The sequence below is a fragment of the Eubalaena glacialis genome, chromosome 9 (assembly GCF_028564815.1).
Source record: "Eubalaena glacialis isolate mEubGla1 chromosome 9, mEubGla1.1.hap2.+ XY, whole genome shotgun sequence".
Taxonomy (NCBI): Eukaryota; Metazoa; Chordata; class Mammalia; order Artiodactyla; family Balaenidae; genus Eubalaena; species Eubalaena glacialis.
The window spans coordinates 52,011,227-52,030,277 of record NC_083724.1 but is presented as its reverse complement, the minus strand read 5'-3'; the positions used below and the strand labels follow the sequence as shown (position 1 = coordinate 52,030,277).

The following is a 19,051-nucleotide window of genomic DNA, read 5'->3' as shown; positions in this document are numbered from 1 at the left end:
TTTTCTGGATCCCTCTGCTTGCCATGCAACCATAAATGCCCTGCGGACAGGGGCCATGTGTCTCTTGCTCAGCTCTATTTCTTTTATATATGATAGGCTTTGAGTGATTGTGGGATGGATGGAAGGATAGAAGGAAGGAAGGAAAGAAGGAAGGAAGGGAGGGAGGGAGGGAGGAAGGGAGGAAGGCTGGAAAGATGGATGGAAGGTAGATGGATGGAAGGAAAGAAGGGAGGAAGAAACAAAGATTTTCCATTTTGGTATTTCTTCTTTGCATTGTTATTAGTTATATTTTTATCATTCTTGAGTGGTTGTATTTCTGGAAATCTGGGCATTAGGGTATCCCAAGATTTGGGAGGATTCATAAAAACAAAACCACATAAATATAGAACAGTTGGAAGGCGGTGAGGAAGGATTTTATGAATGATATTAAAATTGGAATTATATAAAATTTTGAAATAAATTTTGGTACTTTCAATTATCACATCATTATTAGCACGAAGTAGTAGCTAACAAAGTGCTTCTAGGAAAACTCATTCCCAAGACCTGTGTTAATGAACAGATTTAAAAATTTAAATCCTGTTAAGTATTTATAATTCATTTTATTAATGTATTTATTTCCAGAGGGGGGGGGGAGTAGGGGCTGCTGACAATTACCTGTAAATAGCCATGATCAATAGCAGCTAGGTTCTAGTTTTAGTGATCTTTTGTATATAAAGATCTTCTTACAGCCTTTAGCAGAGACATTCTCTGCTCTATTGTCTTATGGTTTATATTACTGACTCACTCTCCGGTTGCTTTGTGAATGGACATTTTATTTTCCCTAACAGTTAAACAGTATATAACACTTTGAAGTTCCACACCTGCTTCTTCATCTGTATTTCACACATGAACTATGTACATCCTAACTCAAGATTGGGTTCACAGGAGTGCTGTTGAACAAATATTGAATAGGTTTAACTGTCTCTTATTTATACAGTTATTTTTATTTAATACCAGATTTTTTTAAGGTACAATAAAGGAAAGCTTTAGTTCATTCCCTATTTAGATAATCATTAACTCTACATTTGGCAGTTTTCACATCTGTCCAGTCTCTAGGCCAGAGAAGGAGGCCCATATATCTGTGAATTTCAGATTATTGCGGTTCTACCACATTTCTTTCTCTTATTTCTGGCCGATTTGTGTAAATTTGGCTGGGTCGCAGATGTGACGTGAGGAAGCTGTGATGACAGCATTATCAGCACTAGGAGAGCAATTTCTCTGCTGGGCAAGTTGAAACAGGCTGTGTGCACATGTGCAATTCAATCTAGGCTGGGCCAGAGCACAGAGGTGCTGTGATTGACACTCCCCAAGAGCCTCCTTGTAAACTCTGAAAACTGAAACTCTCTTCTGGACCCTCTACAAACTCTCAACCCCTGTGCTCGGAAAGAGAGCTTCCACCTGGAGTGGAAAGAATGTCTCCATCAAAAACAAAACAAAACAAAACCTTTTCTTGGGGTCGCCACAGTTCCAGTTCCACTGACCCTTTCAATGATGAAAAGTGGCAAGAAAGGGTGTTGTGTGACACCAAAGTGTGGAGCAGAAAGAAAGGAATGGGGCCTCCCTCTGAGGCTGTGTCCACACTTACCAGTGCATCCTGGGACTGGGAATCCTGGGAAATCATTCTTCAATCTTCACGGATTGAAGAATTCCAAACAGACTAAGGGTTTCCTTTCACAGTGTCTACTAGGGGACTTTTAACAAGGGGGCCCATCCCTTGGTATTTAAGTTGCAGTCCCTAAAGTTGTGCTTTGAGGCTTCCCCTGCTGCTCTCTCCCAGGGGCCAGGTAGCCCCACTGAGAACAAAGTCCAATGCCTAAAGAGTGACAGGTCCTCAACCCTATGGTGCAGGCTTTAAACCTGCTGGAGAGATTTCTGGTTCAGCTTATTACCAAGCAAGGAACAATTCTTAGAGAGTTGTGTTGTTCCCATCAGCACTGGAGACAAAGAAATGGGATGGGACATGAGTCAGGAGGTCCCACTGTCCCGTACCTTGGCTTGCTCCTGTGAGGGACGAGCGTCAGCTGGCCAGCCCTGACGTAGTTAACGCTTTCTCCTCCTCTGGGACAGATGGGATAGATGGCCTGGCTGCTGTAGGGCCTGTGTTAATGAAACAGTGCTAATACTTGTTATTTATTGAGCATCTCTTGAGTGATAAGTACATTCTTAGGGCCTCCTATATGTCATTTCACTGAGACTTCTTGACTCTAAAATGAACCAGGGACCATAATGACCACAGATACGGTAATAGAGGCTTAGAGAGGAAAGTCGAGCCACTGGCCAAGTTCACATGGCAGAGCCAGGATTCAAACCCAGTCTTACTCTGCGGCTGCTGTTTAAGGACATGCCAAAGGTGTCCTTTTCTCCCATCTGGTTAATTCTTTTAGATGGGGATGGGATGCATGCCGGGGACGTGGAAGAATGGTGTCATGTAAGCAGCACAGCACCAGGAGATGACAGTCCCAGTGAGACCCAGTTAGACCTTGACTCCCCCTCTCTGTCATTGAACTTCCTTACACAGATCACTTCTCTGGGCCTCAGTTTCCTCATTTATAAGCTGAATCTGTTCAATGGGATGATCTATAAAGTTTTTTCCCATATATCTTTTCAGGTTGCTTCTAGCTTTTAGTGAGGAGTGAATCTGATGAATCACACTACTTACTAGAGTTTCACCTAATCATGCATTTACTCATTCAGTGAAGGTTTACTGTGCACCTTCTATGAGCCAGGGCCAGGATAGAATGATGAGTCATTTCAGATACGGGTCCTTCCCTCATGGAGTTTACAGGGTGTTGCAATGGTCAGGATATTAGCCAAGAGCCCTGCTGCATTATTGTGTCAAACACTATTATTATTATTATCATCATCATCATCAAATTTATTGTTACATAGCATTGGGAACCAGGATGCCCACAGCACAGCATGAGCTACACTGTCGGTTACTGCCATCCTACCTTTCTGAGCTGACAGCTGGCTCTGACCCGCTTACATGCAGGACAGCTTTGTTTTCCAATTGTAAACATTTTAGAGCATTAATTTTTTAAGAAGCATTTCTTTTTAAGCATGGAAAAGTGACAGTTTTTCCATGAGCCCTGCTTTTTGGCCAGATTTAAAGAGCTGAACATGAGCAGTTTGAGACACGGAAAAAAAACAACAAAAACAACAACCTGTCACAGTTCAATAGCATGTTCTCAAATCTCAGATTCCCTGCAAGGGGTGCCTCCCAGTGTTCCCTCATAACTTCACTATTCTGAAAAGACAAATCCTTGAGTGGATAAAAAGAGGATGGGAAGAATTTCACTGCAAATTAATGAAAACTTCATTTGTAAATGAAAAGGGTAAATCGATAGGAGAGGAGAAGTAAAGGGAAATTTGGCAACTTTTCCTGAATGTCTAGTGTGAGGAGGAAAAAATACCAATCCATCACCCAGATCTTCAGAAGGGTTGCCTCAGGTCTAACCACCTGGGGCATTTTATCTGCCTCATTGCAGCTCCTGAGGACCACTGGCATTACCGGGCATTTCCAGCAGTGGTTATGTCCACAGGCGTTGGAGCCAAACTGCCCAGGTGTGAATCTTCTTTTCACCCCTTAGTGGCCATGTGACTTCATACAAATGACCTAACCTCAATCTCTTACCTGTAAAGAGAAGCTATCAAATTGTCAAAATTAGATAATAGATGTATAAAGTACTGAGTGAAGTGCCTGGTGCCTTGCTGTTATTCTTCCAAAAATGGAATTGTCTTGCTGTGTAATTCTGCATCAAGAGCAAGTATATAGATATATTTCCTATCGTTTCTGGCTCTAGGAAATACGTGTACTTAGGTATGTGCTGTATATGCACATATCCTGAAAACCATCAGGAACCTCTTTGAGCAAGTGGCCTTCCTTATCAGCTGGCCAACCACCTTGGTATGCATGTGATGGAGAGGTTTCCTGGGATATTGTTCATTTCCTGCTAAAATGGGGAAAGTCCCAGGCACACCAGGATGAGTTGGTTACTCCAAATTTGGCAAGGCGCTCACAAGATTTCCAGACAAAAGGGGTGGGGGAAAACCATGATATTGAAGCTGGCTCCAGTGAGAGGGCCCCCCCTGACTAGGGCCAGGGGCATCCATCGAACTAGAGACCAATGACCACTTTCCTTTAGTGCCAAATTTGAGCAAATAGAGGAAGAGGCCTAATTGACTACCCCTAAGTAATCTGCCCCCGATATGGGACTGTTTTGAGTAGGCTTCTCTTAAAACAGTGGTTCTCAACTCTGGCTGCTCATAAAAATTACCCAAGGAATTAAAAATATATATATACTGGTGCCTGGGTCCCATTGCCAAAAATTCTGATTTTATTGGTCTGGGGTGGGGCCTGAGCATTGGTATTTTTAATAAGTTCTTTAGGAGATTCTAATGGGCAGCCTGGGTTGAGAACCACTAACTTATTTCTATCTTGGAGTTGGCAACAGGTGCATAATGATTTATATTTTCCCAAATGACAAATTCAGACTTTCCTGATCTGAGTTTCAGCTGAGATGACTTGATCTTTTAGTAACATGTGTGGTGTTTTATTGAGTTGATTTGCCCGTGCTGGCATTTCCATTTGAGGAAAATTCCTTTGAGATTGAGTACTCTCATTTTTTCCCCCATTTCTTTTATGTCAGTATACTTACTGGTGTACTGCCTAGCCCAAAGTAATATGGTTTTAAAGCTTGAGAAAATTCAAAGTCTAGTTTTGGGGAATAGAAGAGTAGGGATGTTTCTGGTAAGAAAAAAATAGACCTGTTTTTGGTGTCAGTTTTTCCTGGAGTTGTGGCAGGGAGAGCTGAGTCCCTTCCTTCTGGTATCTAGGTGGGGATGACTGCTTTTCCAGGCTGGTCAAAGCAAGTCTGAGTGGGCTTCGGGCTGGGCTAGCCTGGATAGAGGAAGGACAGTTGAGTGGTACTTACAGGCTTTGGAAATATGGGTTAAAGCTTCTTGCAATGTTCTGAACCAGGTGGCAAGCTCTGGCTGCACCACCAGCCAGAAATCCAGAGGAAGCAAACTTCAAAAATTGTACTGTATTATTCAATGCTAAGGAGAAATGAGCTATTAAGACATGAAAAGACATGGAGGAACCTTAAATGCATATTACTAAGTGAAAGAAGCCAAACTAAAAAGTCCAATTATATGATAATCTGGAAAAGGCAAAACAATAAAGATAATAAAAGGATTAGTGGTTGCCAGGGGCTACGAGGGAGGGAAGGATGAATAGTCAGAACACGGAAGAGTTTTAGGGCAGTGAAACTGTTCTGTATGATACTGTAATGGTGGGTATATGTTTGTCAAAACCCATAGAACGTACAACACCATCAGTGAACCCTAACGTGAACTATGGACTTTGGGCGATGATGTGTCAGTGTAGGTTCATCATTTGTAACAAACATCCCCCTCTGGTGCAGGATATTGATGGTGGGGAGATTGTGTTTGTGTGAAGACAAGGACTCTTATGGGAACTCTCCGTTCTTTTCATTCAATTTTGCTATGAAGCTAAAACTGCTCTAAAAAATAAAATCTATTAAAAATTGTACAGGCAATAGTATGCATGTATAAATATTAGCGTTGGAGAATTTTTTTCTGGAATCTCATGTTCTAAAGATGGAGCAGCTGTGAATATATGAAATGAGGAAGTAAAAGAGCTATTTTATTTGTTTTTTCCCAAACAACTGTTTAACTGTTCACAGAGTGTAGAGATTTTGCCTGGGAAGATAGGGGGTGAAACACAGGCTGAGTGAGCCCCTCTTCGTGCCCGGTCAGCAATAGTAGAAATGCCCTAGGGGCTATTGGGATGAATCTGAAGCTTTGTCCTTGCTAGTGGAGTCTCCCTGTGAGGTGAACAAAACACATCCCCTAAGCCCAGCTTCCCCCAAGGCTAATGTTGACAGCTCTGCAGTGCACTGCCTTCCCTGTTCTCATTTTCTGTCAAGTCCTAAAGCCTTACAGGACATCCTGATCCTAATCCCAAAACCTGTGAGCCTCACGAGGGAGTCATATTCAGTCTCTATGCTCTAAATAGCTATTACTCAATCTAAGAAATGGAATGAGCAATAGGTTCAAAATTCATCACTTGTTCATCAGCAGTGTTGATCCCTTTAATATCCCAGCTAACCCTTGGTAGATGGGATTTCGTGTTTTCAAATGTGAATTTGTACACACCGTTGACAACTTTAAAATTTTTATTTTTTTCTTATAATGAAAATAATATACATTTATTGTGGAAATACTGCAAAGGAAAAAGAAGCAAAACATCTGCAATTCTCCTGCTTCAGAGATAACACTGTTAACGGCTGGGTGTGTATCCTGTTGATAACCTGTGCACACACATAAATACATATCTAAATGTGTTTTTCTACAAAAAAAATACTGAGTACTCTTTTTTGGTAACCTGATTTTTAACATTTCTTAAAATTGGATGAACATCATTCCATGTGTTACCAAAGATTCTTATTCAATATTTTATCTACACAAGTTTTTGTATGAATTTTCCACAATTTCCTATTCTTTAACAATTAGTATTCATTTTTCAACTTTCCCTCTTCTTTTAAAAACAATTTTTTTTCCTTTTTATTATTTCTTCAACTTTCCCTCTTCTTTAAGCTGCTTTAGTGAATGTCTTTTTGACTAAAATTTAAGAAATAGAATAGCTGGGTCCAAAGCTGGTTGCTATTTTAAGGCTGTTGATTATTATTGCCAAATTATTCCACCAAACTGTACACATTTACACTGGTACTTTGCTAGTACTAGGTGTTCCCCTGCCCCTAATGAACGCTTGCTAATTTGAAAGTCCCCAAATGGGATTCCATTTTATGGACTTTTCTTTGACTGAGGTGAGATTGAACATTTTTTCAAATGTTTTTGACTGTTAATATTTTTCTCTTGAAAATTGCTCATTTGTGCCTATCCACCCAGTTATCTATTGGGGTTCCTCTTTTTCTGGTTAACTTATAAAAACATTTTTAATATAAAGTCTATCAGTCCTGTCATATATGGTGTCAGCATTTCTCGCATCCATTTTCACTCTGTTTATAGTGGGGTTTTAGGAAACCATTTGATGCCTTTGTATTTTCTGCATTTCCTGTTGAATTTATCTGTCATGGATACGACATTATAGTTCAGTTGCCTTAAAGTTATTAAAAGGAGAGTTGTTTCCCCAAAGCCCCCTCTAAAGCACATTATGAGAGTTCAGTGGAATCATGTGTGTGTAATTGCAAGTCATCAGTGTCTCCATCCCCACCTCAAACAGCTGTAAAGAGCACAGTTAATTTCACTTGATCATTGGCCCCTTATGAATCTGGGCAATGTTTAACTTGTAGGTGAGAATATCCAAGCCAGTTCACAATTTACTATGTGGTTGGCGACAAACGGTTGAGGTGGGTTTGTGTGGGGTTTTTTTTTTTTTTTTTTTGGATTCTGCTAAAATAACTTTATGTCTCTCTCCCCTAAATTATGACATCTTATCAGAGGTCAGACTTAGCATCTAATGGGTCTATCTCTAGGTAATGTAATCCAGCTGGAGATTCAAGGTATGCAAAGCCCATGTTTTAAAACAAAAAGGTATTTCTCTCTAGCCAGTAAATAAAAGTGATTTTTTTCAGCTGTAAGAGGACAAAGGATTTTGAAATTATCCCACGGGGCAGGACTTCCTAGACTTGTTTTTTTGCACTAGGCCATGGAGCTAACCCAGCATCTTCCAAATTTCTTCCATTTTTATAGCAGGGTGCAGAGTTCCTTGGATGGGACTAGAGTCACTCCATGCTGTGATGATTAAAAGCCCAGGGTCTTCTCAGGCTAGAGACAGCCACAACCAGACATCTAAAAGTGTCATCAACAGACCATTGATCATTGTATGGAGGAGCCAAAGACTTGATCATTTCTCCTTTTAAGTATCTTCACTGCCCTCTCAAGGTTGTATGTTTTCCTTTTTTGAGCAAAAACATTTAACATTTAACACTGCACATGTACCAAGAAGTATAAATGGTCCATAGCTTTGGTGAGAAGTTCTCAAAGTTGCCTAACTTAACTAAGGTATTGTTTCAGTCCATTTTCAAAGTTTAAACAGCTCTGTGTCATTGGGTCTTCCTGTCTGAGTTTCTATGTTTCATAGCCCTGAAACCCAAGTACTGTTGTCCATTCTTATTGCTCTATTGCAAGAAGAAATGATCCAACCCCTGGTCCCAGTCTCCTGGTCTTAAGACATTGCTGTAGCTAGAGTCAGAGGATAAAATTAAATGAATGACTGAGAACAATTTGCCTCAAAGTACGTATTGAGGAATCAGCACCAGGTTGGTACTTTATGTGAATTACCAGCAAGATCAACAACAAGACAACCACTTGTGACATCCCAGTCATTGATCTAAATACCTGGACATATTTAGTTACTTCATCATGATAGTAACCCATGAGGTAGGGGCTATTATTTCCCTATGTTACAGATGAGGACAACAAGTCACACAAAGGTCAGTGGCTGAGCCAGAATTTGAATGTGAACAATCTGACTCCAGAGCCTACCCACTGAGTGTGATTAAATTCATATGACAACCCAACAAGATGGGTGATGGTGTCCCCATTTTACAGATGAGAAGCTGAGACTCAGAAAGGTTAACAACTTTGCGATAACTTCTCACATTCCGGGGAAGTAGAAGAGTTTAGTTTTAAACCCTAATTCCAAAGCCTTCCCCATGCTTTTTCCATTATATCACCTTTCTTACACTACAACACATTCCTTTGTATTCAGGACAGAGCTTACAATTGGCCAATAGACAGATGCTTAAATGAGCCTCCAACATATTCCTCTGTTTTCTTTTTGCACAGGAAGCTACCTGTTTAGCCTGCACACTTTATCGTGTGAATGCCACAAAATGAGCTGCCTCTCTTTCTATGTAAATAGCTAGAGGAATAAGCTTCCCAGTTCCTTCCTGCCTCAGGGACTTTGTGCTTTGTCCCCAGATCTCTGCATGGCTGACTCCTTCTTCTCAGGTGTCAGCTCACATATCATCACTTCAGTGGGGCTGACCCTGACTACCTGTATTCGTTTCCTAATGCTGCCATAACAAATTACCAAGAACTGGGTGGCTTAAAACAACAGAAATTAATTTTCTTCTAGTTGTGGAGGCCAGAGGTCTAAAATCAAGGTGTTGGCAGAGCCATGCTTCCTCTGAAGTCTTTAGGGGAGAATCTTTCCTTGCCTCTTTCAATTTCTGGTGTCTCCCTGCCTTCCTTGGCTTGTGGCAGCATAATTCTGATCTCCACTTCTGTCTTCACATAACCTGCTCCTTTGGATTTCTCCTCTCTGTGTCTTCTCTTCTCAGAATACTTGTCATTGGATTTGGGGCCCACCTGGATAATCCAGGCTGATCTCATCCCAACATCCTTAACTTAATTATATCTGCAGGACTATTTCCCCAGATAAGGTCACATTCACAGGTTCTGGGTGGCCATATCTTCGGCAGGTGGAGTGGGGTTGGGGAGTACCATTCAACCCCACTCTAGGTAAGCTGCGCTGCTCTAGTAAAGAAGTCTTTGCTGATATCGTGCTCTGTGACATTATCACCCAGTTTAATTTTTTTCATAGCTCTTGTCCTTATTTGACACATGTTGTTCTTTCATCTACTTTTCTGTTGCCTGTCCCCGCCTACTTGAATTCAAACTTGATGAATAAAGAGCTATCTTGTTCACTGCCGTATCCCTAGTACCTAGACCAATGCTTGGTGTACCATAAGGATCACCAAATACTTACTGAATGAATGATACCATTAGTCACATGTGATGTCACCTTGGCTCTTGGATCCTTTCAACAACTTCCAGGATTTTATTTTACTTTTTGATATTGTTTTATGTTATTTGAATTTCGGTTGCATATTTTTAGAAATGCAAGTTTATTATGGGACATGTTTTTAACACAATAGATAAATATATCCTGCCATTTCAATGTAACACTCAAGTGCTAACTGGTCTTCATAGTTCATTTAGCTTTAACTTTTCCCCCGTGAACGAATCTTCAGCAGACTATTCCTTTCTCCCATAGGCTCTGATCACCTCCGGGAGAAAGATGGCCTCTGGGCTGTCTTGGTCTGGCTCTCCATTATCGCTGCCCGGAAGCAGAGCGTGGAGGAAATTGTCCGAGATCACTGGGCCAAATTTGGCCGCCACTACTACTGCAGGTGAGAGGGGCAAGGGTCTCCATATGGACCCTAGGGAACTGCTCTTAGAGAAGGTTTTTTTAAAAAAGTGGGCTAGAACCTTAGGAGGCAGGCATCTTTCAGGAAGATCTGAGGAGCACAGACGCTAGAGACAGATAACCCTGAGAGGTGGTAGGAGTGGTGTCAAGGAGTACCCCTCCCCTGGTGACACCCCTCTGTCATCTTTTCATCCTGCCTGTACGGTGGGCAGCCATCCCCAGAAGGAATCTGAACTGCAGAACCTTGAAAGGTCCTTTGGTGGCCATGAAAGTTGTACAGTCAGACCGGGGGCTTTCCTTGTTGGCTTTCCACCCATAATTATCAAGGAAAGGGAGGCAAAGACAGAAGCTCCCACTAATGGTCCAAACCGTGACCAAGATGCCTGAACTGGCATCCTCTGAAGGGACCACATGGCTCAGGAGCCCCAGATTTTGCTAAAGTTTTGTCCCCATGAAAGGAGTTACAGAAAAAAGAAATATTACCCTGGGAAGGAGGGAGGGGAAAGGTCAGTGGCAAAGAGCTTAGGGTTGGGGGTTTCTACCACTTTCCTGTTGTTGAAGCAAGCGATGGGGTAAGAGTCTTCTGGCTGTGTGGCTGCCTGCTAGATATGCTAGTACCAAGCCATGGTTTAGGGGGAGCAGTGGTCGGAAAGGATGTTAACTGTGGAGAACGTGGGATTAGGGCAGGGACTCCTTGGGTAGTCTCAGAGGCTCTCTGTGTATTAAAAACAGAGACGGTGCCTCATTTGCTTTGCTTATGAATAGTTAACTACTTTGGATGTTTGGTTGCGTTTCAAGAGCTTAAGGGACAGAAAGAAAGCTTTAGACTTCCCTTATAAGGTGATTGTTTCTTCTCTTAAGCGGTCATTTACTTAGATAAATATCAGAGAATAAGGAAGCCTGTGATAGTTTTCAGTAAAATCAAAGAGACTGCAGTGCTCTGGGAAATGTAGACAGCGCCATCATATTCTTGGTTCCTGTTTAGTTAAGAAGGCTGAGGATGTGACAGCCGGGAAATCACCTCAAATTATTCATTGTGTTATAAAATAAGGACTCTCAAGGCAGGCGGGAACTTGTTTTATTCACTAGTATTTCTAACAAGTGCCAAAAGTCCTGATTCTTGTGGGCTTTTTTGGCATACCAAAGAGACCAATTGGCACAGCAAATCCTTTTATTGCCTGAAGCTGCTCCAAAAAATCCAACCTGATAAAATATATTATGACTGCCAATCTCTGGCTTAGTGAGATCGCTTTGAGTCAGGGATGTGTTCCTCATAATTTGTGGAATGATTATCTAGCTTTCTGCCAGCATTTTGAAGACATGGTATTATGATAAGTGTATTTATAATATAGTTCATTTTTTTGTGGCCAAGAGGTTACATGACAATTACTTTTTTCATAACAAATACCATATTAGAGAATATAATACAGTGGAGATATAAATTCTTGTAGGACTTTGAATTATGTTTCAGATTTCTGTACAAGGAGATCACAGAGATAAAGAAAAAGGGAGGAGGGAATAGGTAGAACGAAAGTAAACATTTCCTTCAGCCTCTGGGAAAGGTAGGTTGAAAGTGCTTGTGAAAGAAAATGATTTCTAGCCTGACTGTTTTCTTGGTGGGGCGGAGATAATTAAACAATTTTGGTTTAACTGATACTGAGCCTGAAGTTGTATCTGAGAACCCAGATGATTTTCCTTGTATGAGTGGACCCCAGAAGGAATTCTCCATTTTGAAATTTCTTTCCTCGGAAGTGTGTTGGTGGTAGTGATGGTCAGAGGGGGTTTTTTGAGGTAGTGAGGGGAAAGTAGTGCTAGAACCTGCATGTGTATGAAGATGAGCATTTGGGCAGCTGGTCTGATGACCTCAGCCATAGACTGGATGTGACCTGTCACATTAGTGTGTTTTCTCAACTTCTAAATCTCTTTCAGTGCCTCTCTGTCTCCTACTACACCCTCTTATCCCAACCTCCTGCCCCTTTCTGCTTGGCTGGGTTTTACCTTCCCAAAAAGTTATCTTTAAAGAGAATCTAGGATTAGAACACATACACTACTGAGAAGGAATGTTCTGAGAGAGTTCCCTGTTGTTTTGTTTCTGAGGCTGGGAGGACACACCTTGTGTAAGAGAGAGAGAACAGAAGAGAGGGGAGATGAAGGTGCAGGGGACCCCTTGTTAGCCATGGTATCATTCCTTTTGGCTAATACCCTGTTGTCTGCTGAAGTCACAAAAGATCTTGAGTGGAAAAAAGTAGTAACAACTATTCAGATCTTCCTTCTTTAGTTCACTCTGAGAACTCATCTTCTTTCCTGTTTACAGAGAGCCCAATGTGAGATCCCACCACAGCTGCTTGAGCACAGCTGCCCCACCTAGGGCTTCCTTCTTAAACAGAGCCCCCTGGGTGTGCCATAAGGACTTGGTCAAAACCATCTGACATCGGGAAAGACCCTACAGTTTCCTTATGGTAGTGACTAAGAATAAAAGTAATTAATAGTTTTAAGCACTGGTGTCGGGCATTGTGCCAACTACTTGGTATGCATTATCATATTTAAACTCCACAACAACAAATGAGATAAGGGTTATTTTTAGTCTTTTTTTTTCCCCTAATCACCTCCCAGCCCCATTGTTATATTTGATGTTCTTGGCTAGGGGGACCTTCTTTTTAATGGAACAATTGTGATATTTCTTCCAAGTTTCCAAGAGAGTTTTATGGTACATTGAATTCCCTTCCTCCTTCTCTTTTCCCCTGCCTTGATTCCTCTCTCTCCTTCCTTTCTTCCTTCACTTCCTCCCATCTTTCATTCCATTACTTACAAAAAACACTACCTGTCAGAAGCAACAGAGAACAAAACAGGTAAGATCTCTGCCCTCCTGGAGCGTACAGTACTCAGGGGCAAAGACAAGAAATAAGGAAACAAATATATAAACAAAGTAAATACAGATTGGGATAACTACCAAAAGAAGAAATAAAGGATGATAAGAGGCGGGGAGAGATAGAGGGAAGCTACCTTAGATGACTGGTCAGAGAAGGTCACATTCTAGAGGTAACACTAAATTTGAAAGCTGAAGGAAGGGAATGTGTCAGCTATTTGAGTAGCCTGGGGAAGATTGTACCAGGGAAAGGAAACAGATAGCAAGAGCAAAGGCCCAACGAAGGGAAAGGGCAAAGTGTCTCCGAGGACTGGAGAGGGGGCCCATGTGGCTGGAGAATAGTGAACAAGAGCGAGAGTGGGACGAAGTCAAATCAAGGACGTGGGCAGGTCAGATCCCACAGTGCCTTATAGGCTGTGGTTAGGGTTTTGACTCTTGCTGTCAACATGACAGGCATTTTTGGAGGGATTTAAAGGAAAGGATTGGCACGATTTGATGTTTACAAGATGATGCTGGCTGCTGTGTGGGGAATGAATGGAGGGCTGGCAGGGGGAAGAGGGGAGACCAGCTGCAGATGCTTCTCTGTGCTGTTCTTCCATGTTTCTTCCGTGTTCTTCCATGTGCTGTTCTTCTTTAAACAAAACCAATGATTAAATGACCTTGAGAGGCCAACCCAGCTGCTGGTTCTCTGATTAGATTTGTGTTTATCCTGTGTCCTGCTCCTCCCTCACCAGGTTTGATTATGAGGGGTTAGAGCCCAAGACGACCTATTACATCATGAGGGACCTGGAGGCCTTGGTCACAGACAAGTCCTTCATCGGCCAGCAGTTTGCTGTGGGGAGCCACGTCTACAGTGTGGCGAAGACAGACAGCTTTGAATACGTGGACCCCGTGGATGGCACTGTGACCAAGAAACAGGTACTTGCTATGAAATCGCCAGAACAGGTTATCAAGCAGAGGAGGGGTGGTGTGCGGTGGGGATGCAAAAATATCCTACAACTGGAGAGATCTTCAGCGATGATCTACTCTGAGCCCTTCATTTTACAGATGAGAGCCCTGTGGCCAGGAGAAAGGAAAGCCCTTGGTGAAGGTTACCTTAATGGCAGAGAGTGGATTAGAATACAGGGCCCTGGCTCTCTGTCCAGTATTCTTTCCACTTGGTAACTGATGGCCCAACACCACAAATAGATTTAGACCCAACATTTCTTTCTGAAATGTTTGCAGCCTGCAGTCCCTCTATATAGTGGCCATGACTGGTGACAGATTCAGAAAAGTTTCCAAGAGCAAGGGATCCCTTTGCTTGGGACCCACAGGTACAGGGATGTTTCACCTTTTATTACCTTATGTCATTAGCTTATGTCAATGATAGGAGCTTAGCCAGATGGGTTTGTTACTCCTGGTAGGGGAAGAAACAATTGGAAGTTTTGCCCCACAAACCCAAAAGCAAGATTTATGGTTGAGAATTATATTAAACGAAAGATAAGTGGCAAAATCAACCACAACTTTTATTATGATCTTATCTCTGTGAATTGTATAAGAGATGTTGAAAGCTATTACCATTATTTTTCTTCTCGATTTTGTTTATTTATTGGCTATGGCAATGTTGGCCACTCTGGGAGCACATTTTAACATTTATAGTCTAAATAAGACACTCTGAGTAATGTTAAGAGAAGTTCCATTCTAAAATCCCCAAATTCTTATCTTCTTATACGTGCTTCACCAAGTACAGACAACAAAATAAATCAGAAGCTGTAGGCTTTAGGGGACTAGATGTAATGGTAGATATTGCTATTTTTATTTTGACTAGTGTTTCATACATAGTCCTTGCCCTAGGGTCCCCTGACTTGCCGATGTTCCAAAGCCCAGTACCCTCCTGTTACTCTTGCGATATTCTCCCTCTGGTCTGCTTAGTTTTGTAGTGATCTTTCATCTCTATCAAAATGTCAGTCTTCCATTCTAGAAGGCCTTCCATGGCTGGACAAATTCATTACAGTCTTATTTTGGAAAGGTGTAGGGTAGTGGAGAAAATAATGGTTAAGAAGTTTGAAGACCCAGAATTGAATCCTATCCCTGCCACTTATTAGTTGGGAAGGTTGTTGGATTTCTTTGAGCTACAGTTTCTTCCTCATCTGTGAAACATCTATCTCACAGAGTTGTTTTAGAAATAGAATGAAATAGCATATATAAAAACTCCTAGCCTTTACGCAAGGCTTTGTAGTTGTGATTTGTTTTGCACAAGGATGCTTTCTTGTAGACTGGATTGAATTCTCTCCAAAATAATACCAGTGAATCCCTGGAGATGTGAAGCCAGCACACAGCACATGTGCATCTTTGAGCCTCCATGTCTCAGATAATCTATTCCAGTTTGGTACCATATTTTCACTTCTGTTTCACACAGGGTCCTCAGAACAAACTTCCCTAATCCAAGACTTATTTTGTTGTTGTTACTGTAGAATTTAAGAGTTGTAAAATACATGCTTTCTAAAGTATCCCTGAGAGGTTTTTTGTTCCCTGATGAGGAAGGCTTGAAAACTATTCCTTGAAGGGAATGTCTAGTCATTGGTAGGTTCTGGATCATATCAACTTATGCAGAGCTTGTTTGTTGAGCTCATTTGTTTTGCTATTAAATCTACGAATACTCTACCTTGTTTCTTCTTCAATGCACTCAGCATTTGGGTGCTTTTTTTTTCTTGGCTTTTCTTTAATCATTCACACCAGGCTAATTCCTCAACTGGATCTCAAGTTTGGACTTTGATTTATTCTGTGTTCCTCCCCTTCAACCCTGAATATTGGTTTCTATTTTTACTCTGGAATTTATTGATATTTTCCCCATGCTCTTTCATCTGTCCTCAAAGGTGACCATAAATAGATAAGTGCTACCAGGACCTGCTCTTGGGAGTTTCTCAAGTAACAAAGGAAGGGTAGTTGTTCATCTTCCTGGATTCCTGGACCCAAGTGACACCTTCATTAGCTGGTGGCCCTGAGTCACACTAGAGATTCTTGCTGGTCTGGGTTTGGCTCAGTGAGGGTTTTGGGAGATCAGTTAACACTCAGCGGCATCCCTATTGTCAGCAAGCCACAGACGGTTCTTTCACCACAGTTGGTCCTGTTGGAACAGAGGGGAAATTCCTCCACAGGTGTGGCCATTGCTAAACTTTCACCACTGAGGACCACGTTTCAGCACTCGTGGGATGTCAGTATTATCAGCATTCACCTCCGGGGACAGTTGAGTCTGGGGCATAGTTTATGCAACGTTGTTGCAAAATAAACTATCCACTCCTAAAAGACATATTTGAATTTAAATAAACTAGTATTATTTTTAAATAGTCATAAAGTGCTTTGGTGCATTCATTCAATAGGTATTTCTTGAGAGCCTATCAAATGCATAATATTGGTTTTTTTCATGGTGCAGTTTTTTAATATAAATATATAACTGCTCTATTGAGATATAATTCACATAACATACCGTTCACCTATTTAAAGTGTACCATTCAATGGTTTGTAGTACATAGAGAAAGTTGTGCAATTGTTACCACAATCAATTTTAGCACATTTTTATCAACCTCCCCCAAAATAAACCATCTACTCTTTAGCTATCATCTCCCTTCTAACCCCTGGGAACCAATGATCTACTTTCTGTCTCTATAGGTCTTCCTATTCTGGACATTTCACATAAGTGGAATCATATAATATGTGGTCCTTTGTGACTGGCTGCTTTCACCTAGCACAATGTCTTCAGGGTATATCCGTGCTATACCATATATCACTACTTCATTCATTTTTATTGCCGAATAATAATTCCACTGTGTAGATAAACTACATTTTGTTTATCCACTCAGTTGATGGACATGTGACATGTTTCTACTTTTTTACTATTATGAATAATGCTGCTGTGAATATTCATGTAAGTTTTTGTGTAGACGTAGGTTTTCAATTCTCTTGGGTACATACCTAGGAGTGGAATTACTGGATCAAATGGTTAACTCTGTTTAACCTTTAAAGAAGCTGCCAGATAGTCTCCAAACACAATTGTACTATTTTACACTCCTACTGGCAGTGTATGAGGGTTCCAATTTCTGCACACTTTCACCAACCCTTGTTATTATGCTTTTTCAATTATAGAATACTGTAACTTAAAAATAGTCTACTATATTATGGGTTATTTCAAAATTAAGATACAAGGAGACTTAACCTCCACAAAGAGAAACAGAAGTATGCTTCACCTAGCAAAACCGAAAGGAAACATAATAATGTAACATCTCTGTTTGCTGTCGGAGGCCAATTGCTATGGTTTCTCCAGTGTTCTGTCATGTTGGAGTCAGACAGACATAGGTTTGAAGGCTGGCTTTGTCACTGCCTAGATTTGTGACTTTGGGCATGTTACTTAACTTCTTTGAACCTCAACACAGTGAAGGGGAGGGGGAGAGCATGCTGATAATTACCATGTAAGGTGATGGAGAAGGTTTTAGGAGAAAGACTTATAAAGCCCCCAGGCACAGTAGCTAGTACTCATTTGATGCTCAAGAAATATCAGTTCCTTCCCCCTTATCAGAATCCTTAACTTGACTGCATATCAGTCTGAGGAAAGGGCATGAGTGGCATTTAAGTGTACAGTCTTAAAGTCAGATTGTCTTGGATTTGAGCTTCGGCTCTGCCACCTCCTGGCTGGGTGATCTTAGGCAAGTTACTCAACCTCACTGTGCCTTTCTCTCCTGTCTGTGGAAATAGGAATAGTAATTGTGGCTAACTCATACGGCCATTGGGAGAATTCAATCAGATAATATATATAAAGTCCTAGTACCTAATAAACATTAATAACTGGTTAACTAAAATAAGTTATGTTAAAAGAGCATCCTTGGGAAAGAAAGATTTTGGCATTTAATGAACCATAAATGAGAAGCAAAGCAGTGGGGAAGAGCATACAACAACAACTTTGCAGGGTGTCACGCGAAGATACGGGAAGGCCCCGTCAGTTTCTGAGCTATCTGTGAATTGATTCAAACTCACATTTCTCTGCCTCCTGCCACGGTCCCCCACCCTCCATCACACATACATTTTGCTTCAGAAAGAAAAAGGTTTTTTAAGGCAGCTCTGTCCCCTTTTTGTCCTTGATTTGAGGTCAGAGTCAGGAAACAGACCATGGGAAGAAAAAAAGCTGTTTTACATGTATCTCTAGAGATAAAGAAGAAATGCTTCTCCATCCAAAATGAAATGAAAATCCTGTTCTGGTGATAAGCCATCCCTCCCACCCCCACCCACCATCCACTCCACTCCTGTGAAAATGTTCAGCAAAATCTATCCTGCCTGTGAGATCCTGTGGAGGTCATTCAAAGAGCAAGAAGGAACCCCCTGAAGTACTCATCCCCTGATGTGAATTCCCAGGGACCTCACTGGCCTCACTGTGGCCTGTCGGGTCTCGTGGAATTTACTATGGCTGCCTCCAAGTGTCTGATATTTTTGTGACCTTGGGTGCCAGGAGAAAAGTTGATGTGTGCCTTCCATTAAACAGAACCCAAGAGAGGCTCTGATTTAGAAATAGCAATTGAGAGGCGTGGCTCAACAATTGCAGCTCGTCCTTCTGTGGTCCCATGAGGATATGTCACTTGTTATTTTCTGGTCAAATCTAGTCACATGAATGAATGATGATGGTTTCTTCAAATACAAGTGGGAAAAATAGCCAGTAGCTATTGTGAGAGTAGGGGAGCAGTTGGATTAAACTGCTGACTAATTTAAGAGGTTCTTGATTTATGCCTTATAAAGAGATGGGAGAGATGAGGAAAGGTTAGACGGCTCCTTAAGCCATGAAGCGTGGCCCAGTCTTTCCTCAAGGATGGATTCACTGTGCAAATATCAAGATTTTCCATGGTGCTTGGCGCACTCTCTCTTCCCTCAACTATCACTTTCCCAGGGAACATTATCGATACCCAGATTATCTCTTAGTGTTG

General features: G+C 41.5%; 1 protein-coding gene across 1 annotated transcript in view; it reads left to right on the top strand.

The window, feature by feature from the left end:
- The window catches only part of PGM5 (phosphoglucomutase 5), a 236,724-nt gene that overhangs the window by 171,869 nt on the left and 45,804 nt on the right, over positions 1 to 19,051 (top strand). Inside the window, exons 9-10 of the mRNA XM_061200368.1 lie at positions 10,088 to 10,223; positions 13,841 to 14,024. Coding sequence (XP_061056351.1) covers positions 10,088 to 10,223; positions 13,841 to 14,024 — 320 coding nt within the window. The remainder of the gene's footprint in view (positions 1 to 10,087; positions 10,224 to 13,840; positions 14,025 to 19,051) is intronic.